We start from the raw sequence: 16,209 nt of genomic DNA, 5'->3' as shown, positions 1-16,209 counted from the left end.
AAACAGAATTTTATTGTATATCGTTCTTCTAACGTCACATCCAGACTGCATTTTTAAAATTCATCAGCTGTAAAAATCAGGCTTTAGTAGAGTGTATTCCAATTCCTGCTGTAGCTGTTAATTTGAACCTGAAATCATAAAAATTGGTCAGTCATATAAAATGTACAGCAATAACATACTGAATTTCCAAAGGACTACGACAATTTTAAATTTCCGTAAACTTATTTAACGTACCTCGTATATATATAAATGTATGTATGCACGCGCGCGTGTGTGTGTTAGAGAAGATCAGAAAAACATCGGTACCGCCATAGTTTTACCTATATCTATCTCCTGAGTAGACAGATATAAACAAAGGCTGAGTTTTGTCCGGCATAGGCGACCAACTATTGGTCCTATTTTATTTTGGAATTGTAACCGACGGTACTGATATATTTTATGTAATATATATATATATAGATAAATAATACGCTTTTTTAAATAAGAAATTGAAAAATAGATCACTTAGCTGTGTTTCTTTCCTACTAATCTCACATCAATATACAATATATATATATATATATATATATATATATATATATATATATATATATATATATACTTTTTATTTGTTTTGCTTAAGTTTTTATATGTTGCTACATATTCCTGATCATGTTTTGGTCAACCAGTTAAAAGTGCATAGAGACCTGGTCAAGTCATTACAGACTCTAATTTGTATAAGCAAAATTGCTTGAATAAGTTTCTAGTTTCTTGTAACTGGCTGACCGAAACATAATCAATAATGTGTAGCAACATATAAATCCTGTATGAATCTCGTTAACAATTCATTGGCTGTTTCCCCTCTGAAAATATTAACCTGAAATAGTCTATCTATCTCTCTCTCTCTCTCTCTCTCTCTCTCTCTCTCTCTCTATATATATATATATATATATATATATATATATATATATATATATATATATATATATATATATATTAGGCACCGCCAAAACTGGGGGGGGGGCAGGTCAGTACTTTTTGACGGACCGTCTTTTTAAAAATCTACCAAAAATCAGGTAATTATCCGATCAATACGAAATTTTCAGCGATTATTAGGAGAAGAATGAACTTTATAACAGTGTACTTATTTTTCATAAACGATATTTATATATATATATTTTTTTGCTTACAAAACCCCCCCTTGTTTTGAAGTGGGAACAAATATGTTTAAAATAATCATCTGAAACTGAACAAAACATATTGTGTTGTTGTAAGGGACAGAATTATAGATTAAAAAAAAAAAAAAAAAAAATTGTTTGCATACCTTATTTTGACGTCTGAATATCAGAACTTCGATTGTGTTTAATTATCCCGCTTTTGAGTTTTGAAGTGTGAAATTCGGTGAATATGTTAAGTAAAATAATTAATTTAAGTTAAGCAAAACAAAAAAAAATTTTTTTTAATATTTATACGAAAAAAGCCATTTTAAAATTTTTGATAAATAAATTAACAATTTTTTTTTAGCGAGCCGAATAATGCATGACCATTATTAAACAGGGCATGCTTTGAATAATCGATGCAAAAAAAAAAAATTCGATAAATATTGTGCCCTTTGTGTTAAAAATAGCATCATTTTTTTCGATCTTGTTTGAAAACGTTTGCCGCCTTTCGACTACGGTGGACCAAACGCGCTGAAATAATTTTTTTTTATTCTGCTTTAAATTGCCCCCCCCATTTTGGGGAGCCTGGCTCCCACACACATACACATTAAAAACCAAACTCATACAAATGGTCACCCATCTGGTACTGGCCAGCCTCAGCTTAATAATACATTGAAATTTTCGTCACTGAAAAATAAGTTTTTTTGGCCTGTTTCGTCTTCCATAGTTTTCTTACCATCAAAAGAAAACGTAAACAGAGTCGATCTGAACTCTACGTTGACGCGAAATATTTGGTTACCTATATGAATAAGTGGAATTATTTGAAATTCAGGTACTTATATTATAATATTTTTGCATATTCTCTTAAAAAATCATCCTAAATCTTAGTTAGACAATAAATAAATAAATTAATTATTTCAAAAACCCTTTTTTTTTAAATATTTAAGTACGTTTTTTGTGCAAGACAAAAAATGTCAATTGTTAACTTTTTGGGAAAATTTAACATTTAAAATTGAATTAAAAATAGTAGAAAAAGTTTTACATTATTCTGTTTTCTATATGATAAAATTCAGGGTTTTATCTTTCTGGAAAAAAAAAAGTTACTCAGAAATAATGGATTTTAATAAATGTAATTTAGTTTTAAAAAACAACAACAACTTGATTTTGCGGCCATTTATGGGGGTACCAAATTGGTTAAAGGGAAAATTATTCCCAGCTCGCATCTAGGTAAAAATGCGCTTTCGTAAATAATTGAATTCATTCAAAACATATCGCTAAAACCAAAACAAACAGCATTTATGTAAATCGCGATATATCCAGACAGTTGGCGAGATGGGTCAGAGCTAAAGGGCTTAGGCTCATTACCGTGGGGCCCCGATTTCGAATCTCGTTATATTCAGCAACTCTGATGAATCGTAGACGACGAAACACGTGTCAGTGGATAATTAGATTTTAAAAATAATATATATATATATATATATATATATATATATATAAATTACAATAAGTTTACCAAGGTAATCAAAATGGTAAACTTAAAATATATTATAAATATTAAAGAGTTAATATTTACAAGTAAAGTAATCTCAACCAGATGTAAAAGCTCAATAAAACCGAAAAAGAAATAGAGCTTATAATATGAACAAATGATTAATAAAACATGTTAAAAAACATTCTGAAAAAGAGTTAAAAACACATTTAATTTAAAAAAGGAAGCACAAGATAAGTGGATAGTCCTTAATCCGCGGAGTTTCGAAGAAATACACTCCTTTTCACTGCACTTTGTTAATATATATATATATATATATATATATATATATATATATATATATATATATATATATATATATATATATATATATATTAACAGTGCATATTCACTCATTTTAAAGAGCGTCGGGTAAGGAAGGACAGAAAATAAACCGTGACAGGCATTATTGCATTTTCTAATGGAAAAAGTTCCGAGTTATTGTAGTTGCGCGTACTAAAAAAAAAAAATCAATACCAAATGTAAATAACACCAATATTTGGTAAAATGAGTTTACGTCTAATCTTATTTATTATATTTCGAAAATAAACTTATGTATTTGATAAAAAACTTAAATATATTTATTTAAAAAAACAAAAAAAACAAATTATATGCGGTAGAAAGATTCATAAAAGTAAATACACGGATATTCTTAATTATTATAATTATAATCAATAACGAAAAGAAACAAACAATAATTTGGGATTTTTTTTCTTCAGGAGACGCGAAATTAGCTGTTACCGTCCACCGTCCACTTCCTGCCCTTCTTTACGTAGCACTGATTACAATGAGTGAATATGCGTCATTGCACTATCTATTTATCTATTTGCTCTCTTTCTCTCTCTTTCTATGTATATATATATATATATATATATATATATATATATATATATATATATATACACAGAGAGAGAGAGAGAGAGGGGGGAGAGAGAGGAGAGAGAAGAGAAGGAGAGAGAGAGGGAAAAGAAACAAAGAGAGAAATCGATATAGATAGAGAGATAGATATTGCAAGGACCTATATGATCTCATTGTAATCAGTTCTAACTAGGGAAAGAGATGGAGAGAGGATAGATAATTAGATATAGCATATTTGTTTGCCCCACTATCAAAGTAGAATTATATACAAGACTAGTGGGGGGAAGAGGTAACCCGGCTTTTCCCAGTCGTAAAATACGCTTAAATATGATATTTTAATTTGTCCAGAGTTCGTATATTTTATTATAGAGTCATGATTTCAAAAGTAAAAAAAAAAAAAAATGTATTTGGGTGCCATCAGCTAGAATCGAAACCGAAAGCAAAACTGTAGCATCCAAAGTTGGTGACGTTACCACTGTACCAATGTGACATGCACATGAGCCGATTAAAAATAAACTAAGATGAATCTACAAAATGTATAACAATTTCTTGTTAATTTTGATTCCTTTGGTCCCTTAAAAACTCTTAATCGGCTAATGACCCATTAAATACGGCCCATAAAAAATTCTAATCATTTGAGACCTCTGCGACTTTTATTTTTGGTAGATAGAGTTTGAAAATATGAAGACAGACAGCCAGACATAATGAGTTTTTTTTTTTTTTATGTATAAAATATTCAGCGCCACTAAATAGGGGCATTCTTGATTTCCTCATCCGAGCAAGGACCGAACAGATACTACGCTCTTCGATTCCAGTCCGAACGACGGGATACGTCTTAGTGATCTCAGAGTAAATGAAATGATTGAGAGAAAAACGGATCGCCGAAAGAGGAGGAGACCAAACCAAACACGAGGGTGCGGCATCAGCAGGAGCGATAGCCTGGGGTGCAGTGAGAGTAGGCAGCAAAACGCGAAGTGGTCGCACTTGTCGCAGAGACAGATGAAAGACTAACTGCGAACGCGGAAAGGAGGGGGAAAAGGAGGAGGAGCCGGTGATAGAGAGGAGTGGAGCGCGCACTGGTTTTCAAGAATCTATATATCTTAGAACTACTACAGCTTATATACACACGCGTTAACTACTACAACTACATTTATTATTGTTGGGTTGCACTATTAGTGATACTATTGCTACTGCTACTACCGCTGTTAATGCTAGAGGTTGGGGCACTTAAGCTATTGGACCGAACGAACGCGCACCGCCCGAAGTGATGTTGCGCCGGCATGGCGTTTTACCTGACAATATTATCCGTTGTGATCCAGGAAGGGCGACAGGCTCTGCGGTGAGACTGGCTATACCATAGGATATGACCAAGTCGGCACTTGCGACTTACTATACGACGCCGATGGTGTCACCGGGAACTTTCACTGTTGTTATTATCATGCTCTTTTTTGCTCTACCGTTCACGCTGCCACCAGGTAAGTCCGACAACGGAGAAAAGTCTTAGTTCTTTATGTTTTTTTTTCTATCACTTTATTTCATTTTTTAAATGAAAATGGTATTGAGAAGAAAAAAAAAGTGGGGGAAGATGGAGATGAAAATATAAAACTAGGTTTTATTGATACTATTTTTGTAAGTTATTTACTCGATAAAAAAAAAACAAAAAAAACTTAAAAACTCTGATTTTCCGAGTTGTTTTACCGTCTATTACCGATTTCATTTAAACAACTTAACACTTATTAGCTTGTGACTAAAACACGTATTCACATGTGTGTGTGTGTGTGTTTGTGTGTGTACGCATACATATTATTTGAATATATATGTGTATACATATATTTGTGTGCATTTATATTTGTGTGTAGAATACACGCCTATATATTTCTATATATATGATATATATATATTTCAGTGTATATATATATACATGTATATATATATATTTATATATGTATATATTACATATATTTGCATGTATATACATATATATATATATATATATTGATATATATATATATGCATATAAATTCCATATATATGTGTATATATTTGTATGTTTCATATATCTGCCTATATATGTACATATATGTATATATATTTTATATTTATATACATATATATATATATTTCTTTATATTTTGCTATATATGTATAAATATTTGTATACACATATGTATATATATATATGTGTGTGTGTATATACATATGTATTTATAGCTGCATATACATGTATATATCTGTTTATATGTATATAGATAGATTTATATATATGTATGTATATACGTATATATATCTGTATACATCTCTGGATATCTATCTCTCTTTCTCTCTCTCTCTCCCCCTCTCTCTCTCTCTCTATCTCTCTCTCTCTCTCTCTCTCTCTCTCTCTCTATATATATATATATATATATATATATGAATAAAATAAAATACAAACGATGGTTGAAATTATGTGAACGAAAAGGAAAACCTAAAATAAATAAATGGTAATCAATTTTCCTCCCTATTTCAGGATTTGGTTTAAAAAAAAAAGGTATTTCCGTCTTCACTTTCATGTGGTCTGTTACCTGTTTCCTCAGCAACTTTTTACCAAATCCTGATGATGGTCCCTGAAATAGGGACGAAAACTTGATTACCATTTATTTATTTATTTTTGGTTTTCTTTTTCACGCCCCCCCCATATATATACATACATACATACGTACACACACACACACACACACACACACACACACACACACACACATATATATATATATATATATATATATATATATATATATATATATATATATATATATATATATATGCACACTTAATGCTTCTATAGGAGGGGACCAATATTGAACTGAATATTTTCGTTTGCGATTTACGGAACAAACCGGAAATAGACAAAGCGTTTTAAGTTTTGAAAACCGCGAAGAAAATATAAAGCAGCAGACGTCACTAAAGCGTTCAGATATAAAACCATGTTGTTTTAGCATTCGAGTATAACCCCCACCCCATAATATGTCCAAAAATATTACAATAAAAGAAACAAAGTTTAATTCGCTTTAGGATGCGAAGGAAATTATTACAAATATAACTCTTAACACGAAATCTATGGATGGGCTGGAAAGGTAACCCTAACATTAAGTGAGGGGTTACAGAAAAAAAAATAAAAAAAATTGTTTTATTTAATTTCGATACTTATTTATTCTCCGGCGAAGGTTCAGCAATTTCTGACCTTTTTTTAAAATCGTAATTGGAAATATTCGCGTCGATATGGTTCATTCGTTCATCTCATGCAGTACATATACGCATACATACATCATATCCACACACACGTATAAATACATTCACTATGTTTCATTTTACTGCATTCAAACTTCTCAGAAATTAAGGAGTATTTTCCTTGAGTTAACATTTGATCCTTTCATGTGATACGTAGATAATCGAATATTCCATTTAAGTCCCTCTTTATGATCTAAAACACCGATTTAGTAAAGAAATTGAAAACACTATTTACATTTTCTCGATTGACCACTTACATATGTTATAGTATATCGTTCTTAGGGTATCTTAGTCTTACTGGATTCCAGAACAGGAATTCATCTGGTCTGGTTGAGTATCTAACTTCATGCTTTTTTTTTAATATGGCTGCAAATACTATGTTATTCTGAATATTTGGTAAAGGTTTACTTGTAGCGAAAAGTTTCCTAATGCCAGTGTGTCCTGACAAACCCTTAGACACTCGAGGATAGTGTTTAGTAGGCATTCAAGTTCTCTACAAGTGTGTATGTGTGTGCACGTTTGCGTGTTTTCATACAAAGTACTCGCTATTCTCATGGACCAAAGTAATTATATCGTTAATAGATAAACTATGTAAGTATATATGTATGTATGTACGGCACTGGTTCTCGTCAGATCACCGAAGTTAAGCAACGTTGAGCCTGGCTAGCACCAGATACGTGACCATTTGGGAATTCTAGGCGCTGTATGTGCTTTCCGCTTATCTCGGCATTGTTTCCAATCGTCCTGAATCTCCACTTGGCACTGGTATTTAACAATGTCGACTCAGGAGAGGCGTGGTCGAGGATTGCGCAACTTTTGCCATAAACATTTAACGGGCAGGCACCCTTACAGTGGGTATGCATAGTCTGTCAAGACTGAAGGAAGCCTTAAGTATATGTATGTATATATGTTTGTACGTACGTATGCATGTATCTATGTACAAAGTATGTAGGATACTCGAGCCCTAAATCAACAGAGATCAGACCATTCTTGTAATGGTCTGATCTCTGTTAATTGCTATGTAATGTTGGCTCTGTGTAGTTCTAGGAGGTTCACCTTTTCAGACTTTGCCTTCTCTCTTTGAGAAGAGATTAGTTTATTTTTAATCACCTAAGATGCACTTACCACGGAATGTCGATGGGGCTGCCTAGGCACGTTCTGCTGGTCAAAGTGCCCCTCCTCGGGGGCGCTACCTTCTCAATCCCACTTTCCGAACCTGGTGTCAGAGTTCTTGCAGTGGGGGGAAACTAAAAACTCCAGCTAGAAATCGTGTTTTGGTTTATAATACTCATTGACTTATACGGCTAATATTTCGTTATTAATATATCGTATATTTTCACTTACAAAATTCGCTCAGATAGTATCCCCTATATATGTTTGGCCGCTTCTAGTGTTAATGCCTACTGGTTAGATTTCGGAGACGGGGGAAGAGGGGTGCGAACAAGTTGCAATCATTCATTCATACAAGCGTGTATTTTTATTAGCACGACTTTACAGCCTGACGTACGTTTTTTTTTGTTTTTTTTTTACACAGTGATCACCACTTATCAAGGCCCGGAAGCCACTCAGGGATAAGGGTTATTGCAAGTACATTACGTTAGTGTGGAGATTTGATGAAGTGTTTAATTAGGGGGGCGGTTCATTAGGAATTTGTTAACATTGGACTTGAAGACATCCAAGTTGTAGTCCGGAGGGAAGCAGGCAGACGGAACAGAGTTCCACAGGCGTGCAGTTCTAAGAAAGAAGCTTTGTTCATGGAATCCGCGTTTTGATTTAGGCACAGATATAGAGTGGGGGAAATTTTTCACAGTGGATTCAGCCAGACGGGTGTTCTTCGTGAAAGATTGGCGAGGGGGGGCCAGGGATTGGAGTTCAGACGAGCACCTGCCATGAAAATAACGATAAAATAAGGATAGGCTCGCAACGTCTCTTCTGTGGGAGAGAGGTTGCAGGGTAGAGAAAAGGGCATCCCTCACTAAGCCACGAAGTCTATTTTGTACTCTGTCAAGGTATGATAGGCTGTTTTCGTGTAACGATGAAGCACCGCGGATCTCATCGTAAAAGTTAAACACAGTACAGCGTGGACAGTATTAAGATGGGTGACTATTTACAACTATCGAGTACACTATGTTTAGAACTCAAAGTAGGGGTAAGATCCTATTGATAATTTTTACGACGTGCGCCAGCGTATTATAAATACCCCAACCTCCCCATGTACAGAGCGGTTTTCGGACTATACACCCCCTAACATCGAAAACCGTTCTTAACATGGGGAGTTTGGGCTGTGTTTATTCTGAAAACAATTCTTAACATAGGGTGGTTGGAAGTGTATATACTACGCTAGGGCAGGTCGTAAAAAAATGCCATCATATTTTTTATTATTATTACTATTTTTCACTCCAAAGAGAGCTCCAGTCTTTGTAGAACATGATTGAGTTTTTAAAAAATGTTAGTCAAACGTTCGCAACAACAACCGTCTATAACGTACTTCACTCTGTGTTGAAAACTAACCGAAAATTCCAGGAGCAGAGTTTCTATGCTAGAACTGTCCGTCTGTGAAACACAATATCGTGAGGCTACTTCCCGGTTGACCATAGCATGCCCATTTTTTCAAATCTAATGTAAATAAGTTTCTGTTGAGCCGCTTCCTTAAATAATTTAGCTCTATCCAACTTCCACCATTACTGATCATGTTGTTTCACTTTCTACCTATTCACCCTTATCCTCGAATGACCTCCGGCCCTTGATAAGTGGTACGTCCCCCCAAGTAAAAAAAAAAGGAAAAAAGAACAAGCGAACTGCCACTTGGAACGCAAGAAACTATTATTTTTTATCCTGTCTTGCAGGGGTCTGTAGGGAGTTGAGCAGCGAGATGACAATTCACTATACATTTAAACGTCTGCAGGATAGTACATATTTGTACAGCATAATCACATTGACACACCGGTTCACGTAAGATTACCGAAGTTAAGAAATGTTGAACCTGGTCAGTACCAGATGGGTGACCAATGTGGGAATTCCAGGCGCTGTATGTAGGAAGATGTCGATACTTCCCTACCAGAATTGCAAAATCCTAACGTCGTCATTTTCCCTAACGGGAATATACATGCAGCTGGGAATCGCTTGTGAATTTCATACTCCCATGGATCTTCCTCCTTTGGAGGAAGCCGGTTAAACTCACATAGGGTTACTGCCGTTTTTCTTCCATTATTTTTTCAAGGTAGTACAATCATGGAAGCAGGAAACGGGGAGGGAATACCAAAGTCTAGGCAATACCTTTGAAGAATATATGGACCTAATTACACTGCCAAACTATGAACGAAATGTGTTAGAATAGTGGACTAGGCTGTTAAAAAATATGTAGTGCGGCAACCAGTTCAAGAAAAGGAAAACTTCGAGTAAGTATTAACTTTTATCCGTTCATCTCACTAGTACTTGCGATACAGATTTCGCCTTGTAATTAGATTTAAGCTATAGCGACTTAGGTAAAATGCCGTTAGAGATGGCGCAACTCTTGTTACCATAAACACTTATTCATAACACAACCACCGTTTCTGTTGGCAGCCATTGTTTTTCAATGCAAGAGGTCAATTCATTAGGTACGTAGATATGAACAACGGTATTTAGACACCATCTATGTGTTCATATGCTCGCGTGTTTCAAAATTGCATGTATTATGTATGTGTATGCGTAAATAAAATATATATCTGAGTGATATTAATTGCTGTATTGATTCACACGCATTATGATAATAAAACACACAGTATATGTGCGTGCGCTCATATCTATATGTTTCCCTTTGTCTGTCTGTCTGTCTGTTCAACTTTTCTCGAAAACTACGGAGCCGAACTAGCTGAAATGTTGTAAACACCTATATAAAATGCAGCGATTTTAATATCGTGATATACGTTTAATTCACGGTTAGAAATTATTAAGGGATTACCAAGGATTAGCTACCACAATACCACATTTACTCTAGAATTTTTATCGGAAAGTATTGGTTTGATCTGGAAATTTTAGATGAATCTTTCCTATGATAAGGTGCAGCGAACTAAGTGCTATGGTATCTTTTCTAGGCACAGTTAGAGGTAAATAGGGATTAATAGGGACTAGTCACAATAATACCATATTTACTCTCACCCTTTCTCAGAAACCATGACACGGGTCTAGCTGAAATGGGAACTTAGGACTTAATAGTGATTATTATTTAATACAGAAACACACATATTTAACAATATTAAACAATCGATTTGCCATGAAGAACTTATTCTAACTCCACTTTTGTCCGTTTTTAACGGGTTAAAATGTCTAGTAAATTGATATATTATTCCAATGGATACATTAGTTTGATCTTTCATCTTGGTTTCATGATGTTTTCGATGTTGTGATTGTTTTATAACTATTGTAACCTCGAATGAAGAACCGATTTTACTTTGTATATTGAATCCTGCCGACGGACTTTAAATGCTTCCGTGAAACTCGAGGTAGAATGATCCAAATTTTATAAATTTGCACAAGTAATTCAGTACTCTGGTTATTTCTCCTATAACACTGAATTACTATATATATATATATATATATATATATATATATATATATATATATATGTGTGTGTGTGTGTGTGTATGCGCGCGCGTGTGTGTGTGTGTGTGTGTGTGAAAATGTACACTTTTGCAAATGTTTTATCTTCTTTATGTATGGTATGCCATTATGTATATACATGGTTGTCTGATTGATAGTCGGCGGTTTTAACAATTAAGCCACCAGACAAGCCCCGTTATTAAGGTAAATCTTTGTAATCAGATAAACATTCATAACAAGTAAAGAGTGACGGTCTGTGTTTACAAAGAGATTTTGCACTATCATTAATGTTGTTTGCGATTTGGGGGCACCAATTAGGTCAAAGGGAAAATTATTCCCAACTCGCATTTAGGTAAAAATGCACTTTCGTATAAATAATAAATAAATAAACAATTGAATTCCTTCAAAAAGTATCGCTAACAAAAACAAATAAACATCTCTTATATATATATATATATATATATATATATATATATATATATATATATATATATATATATATATTTAAAAGAGTGTAGCCATCAACAATTGTGGTTTTTTTTTTAAAGGTTTTCATCATATTTTTATTTTAAAATATTTTTATAACGCGTTTCGAGCTTAGGGTGTGCTCTCTTCAGATGTTTTCGTAAGAAGTTTTTCTTATATATATATATATATATATATATATATATATATATATATATATATATATATATATTTAATTGTACAGAAGTTCAGAAAAACATTGGTACCGTCAGTTTCAAGTCCAACATAAAGGGGACCAGTTAATGGTAAAACGTAAATGATGTTAGGCTCTCGTAAGCCATGTTGTTGTCTTTATATATATATATATATATATATATATATATATATATATATATATATATATATAAAGTGAGAATGAATGTTTGTGTGAGGACGCTTCTCAACCAATATACCTAACGAATTCTTAATCTACAGAAATAAAATTTATATATAGGGTAATCAGACACGTGGAAAACTTTGTATTCGGTTTTGATCCGAAAAAAAATAAAAACGCGCTAAGGAGTAAAAATGGAAAAATTCGTGCTCGGCGGATGTTTATCTGTTTATGAACTGTTACACGAGGTTTGACAACACTTTTTAAAAAACGTGTTAAGTTGGTCTAACGTTTATTGAACTTGACTCACAGTCTTTAGGATTTGGTGTCGGTCTCAGCTCGAGCATTTCTATTTTTACTTTCAAAATTGTCTAGAAAAAACATAATACTTACATGCACGTGTCTCAGTTTCTTTTCGTAAAAGAATTTTACGTTACGTTTAATAACGGGCAACGCCGGGTACATCTTGCAGTATATATATATATATATATATATATATATATATATATATATATATATATATATATATATATATACCTATCCTCATACAAATTATCTTGCTGTCACAGTTCTTTACTGTAGCTTAAACAGGCAACTGCTTTAAGCCGGGATCGAACCTATGGCCTTTTCGTTGAGAGTCGTAAGGGCAATTTAAGGCCAGCTGCATTTCATTCACAAACCACGAAAAAACAGATGTAGTTAAAAGATATTCAATTCTTCTGTTTTCGTGTAAGCCGTTAATTTAATAAGGCATCCTGGTAAGCGTTCACTAATGGAGCGAGAGATTAAAGTTCCATCCTCAGCCGAGTCATACCAAATACTTAAACAAAAGGATCAATAGAAGCGGAGAAATCGTGAGAAAGTAGTGACGGTCTTCTCTACACCCCCTGAAATAAAAATGGAACCTTCGGTCCGCCCTCGACTATGGTAAAACACTTTATGTTTTGAACTCTTAAGTTTAATTACAGCGTGTAAGTGTGTGTTCACACTATGTAAGCTGTGGAGTATCGGACTTTACCATCTCCCCATAGAACAAAAATAAAATAAATTTATTTTATTGCAAATAGCCTGAGGCGCTTCAACTAGTAAATGACAATGAGCTGCTGGGGTATTTTTTGTAAGGCAGAGTGCATATTTTAGTGAGCTGACATCTCAAAACGACATTGTATCTAACAAGTTGACAGAAAGGTAAATAATATGTAGTTTTCTATGAAACACAATATTGCAATAACCCTTATCCCTGAGTGGCTTCCGGGCCTTGATAAGTGGTGATCACCGTGTAAAAAAAAACAACTATTCGACAATTAATTCGGAGACCATCAGCCTTGTGATCATAGAACTACCGCACTTATGTGTTTATGGTTATGTGTGTTCCTTACTTCATGTGAGTGTATATATATATATATATATATATATATATATATATATATATATATATATATATATATATATATATGTTGTTTTTGAAAACAATATTTTTAAATGGATTCAATTATTTATATGAAAGGTAATTTTTACCTAAATATGAGTTGGGAATAATTTTCCTTTTGACAAATTTCATACCCCCAAATGGGGAGCGGCATATGCATTTTTTTTTAAATATAACGTAAGAAATATTTATAAACATATTTTAATGTTTTCAGTTATTTTGTGCTTGAGGAATATTCGATTATGGCATGTGTAGTTTATATAACAATTCATTTAAGTAGTTATCGCCTCAAACTTCGTTTTAATTTCGGTTCGCTGAAATTATTTCAAGTAAAGAGCATTGAAAACTATTTCAAAACAAACAAAAACACATGAACTGAACTTTTATTGACTATGGTAACATTTATTTCTTATATATTTATTTTTTCGGGTAGTTGTTTGTTGGCTTTTCTGCTAAACATTCTTACTAAATAATATTGACGAAATATCGAAAAACAAAGAAACAAAAACAGTTTTGAAAATTAATGAATCTTTACTTACTTTAGTAAAAAAAATCCGAAACAGCAAAATAGAGTATTAAAAAAAGTAAACACATTATTACTTTAGTTTTTTAAAGCAAAGAATCGATATAATATAAGAAGAAAATGGCGCCCTTTTTAAACGGAACAATTTCGTTTCAGTTTTACAGTATTGAACGGTGTAGTACTGCGCCGTCGGATTCAGAGTTTTACTATTGTAATGTAAAGAGCACGCAGGAAGGGTTGTAATCAACTGAATTCCTTCTAGTACACTGACAAAAAAAGCTTAAATAGATATACAAATAAAAATAAAAAGGTTATTTAAATGTTTTTAAAAAGACGCGTAATCACGTGAGCAGGATTTTTCCTTCTTTTGACAGGATAACAAGTAACGTACTTTTTTTTACTATGTATCTATTTATATATTTTCGAAAGAGTGGTACTTGAAATTGTTATGCAAAATTTGTGTCGAGAATTGTCTAACGTTCCGACTTTTTTCTTTGGCTTTCACTTTAATAAGAACGTGAATTTTTGAGGTGAATTTATTCGACACAATATGATTCAACTCAAAAAATAAATAAAAGCTAACGTGAATTAAGATTAAAGTTAAGGTGTTATTGTTGACCCTCACCTCTTTTAAAAAACCTTGTTAAACTTTGTGACATATTTATATTCTATGGAAGTCAGGCGCGAACGAACACCCAATAATTTTATTATACCATATTTCTTCAAACTGAAACATAATTATGAAAGTATACTTACGCAAATAGATATGAAAAGTCTTTGTTAAAGTTTGTGCCATATTTCCATGGAGTATAGGTGCGAACGCAGACCCCCAAAATTTTATTATACGATCCCTTTTTAAGTTGAAACATACTTATCAAAGTATTCTTGTGTACATCTATATCAAAAACCTTTGTAAACGTTTTTTTTTTCATTTTTTATTTCCATACTTTGGGGGCCAGGCACGAACGTAGATCCCACAATTTTTATGAACCACCGTTCTGCCAGATCAAACATACCCATTCCTGATCCTCAATACATCTTCTATCATTATATGTAATCACTTTTTTAAAATAGTCAACCATATAGGGGCCTATTCGTGACCAGACACACCCATACACACACACACACACACACACACACACACACACACACACACACAGACGTTCAGATATATATATATATATATATATATATATATATATATATATATATATATATATATATATATATATATATAATTACCAGGAATGTGCAGAAAGGAGTGCTAGGGCTGCCCAAGCACCTGCCCCTTTTTACTGTTATTTAAAAAGTGACCTTTCCAGTGAAATGTATTATATGCCCGTAACCCACCGAGGCGGTGTTCATTACTATATTTTTATCGTTTTTTTTTTCATTTGAGCACCTGCCCTGAACAAGTTTTCTGCACGTCCGTGATATATAGTCTTTGAAGTTTTTAACCTTTAAAACTATACAAAAAACATTTTTTATCATTCGTTAGAAAACCATCTAGTCAGTAAGTCATTCAATCACCTGCAATCACTGCATCAACTCGCTCTCGAATTTATCATAATAATTTTTTTTTTAAGGGATCATCAGTTGTTTACCATGAAACACTGTTTCGGGGATATATATATATATATATATATATATATATATATATATATATATATATATATATATATATTTAGTGGAAAAGGGAATTAATAAAAACTGAAGAAAGTGCTCAATACAATATGTGCGTCTGTGTGTTTATGTGTATGTGTGTGTGCTTTTATATGTGTAAATATATGTATATGTGCGTATATATGTGTGTTTATATTTGTATATATGTATGTGTGTACATATATGTATGCATATATATATATTTGTATATGAATTAAAGAACCGGTATATATAAGAGGTGAAATATGATTGAACTAGGTGGGGGAGGGGACGCCCGGCTTTGTTCAGTCGTAAAATATGCTTAAATATGATATTCTAATTCTTCCAGATTTCTTATATATATATATATATATATATATATATATATATATATATATATATATA

General features: G+C 32.8%; 1 protein-coding gene across 4 annotated transcripts in view; it reads left to right on the top strand.

Annotated features, from left to right (window-relative positions):
- Nucleotides 1–4,465: 4,465 nt before the first annotated feature.
- LOC145276758 (proto-oncogene tyrosine-protein kinase receptor Ret-like) overlaps nucleotides 4,466–16,209 on the top strand; it is a 648,944-nt gene continuing 637,200 nt past the window's right edge. For 3 of the 4 annotated variants that reach the window (XM_080128004.1, XM_080128006.1, XM_080128007.1), the window contains exon 1: nucleotides 4,709–5,000. In XM_080128004.1, coding sequence (XP_079984130.1) covers nucleotides 4,889–5,000 — 112 coding nt within the window. In that variant the 5' untranslated portion in view covers nucleotides 4,709–4,888. Of the gene's footprint in view, nucleotides 5,001–16,209 lie in introns of all 4 variants that reach the window. The other variant, XM_080128005.1, reaches the window with a different exon arrangement.

Source organism: Euprymna scolopes, chromosome 5, assembly GCF_053919585.1.
Source record: "Euprymna scolopes isolate OS-2025 chromosome 5, ASM5391958v1, whole genome shotgun sequence".
Classification (NCBI taxonomy): Eukaryota; Metazoa; Mollusca; class Cephalopoda; order Sepiida; family Sepiolidae; genus Euprymna; species Euprymna scolopes.
The sequence above is the reverse complement of the archived record's forward strand: the minus strand, read 5'-3'. Positions and strand labels throughout refer to the sequence as shown.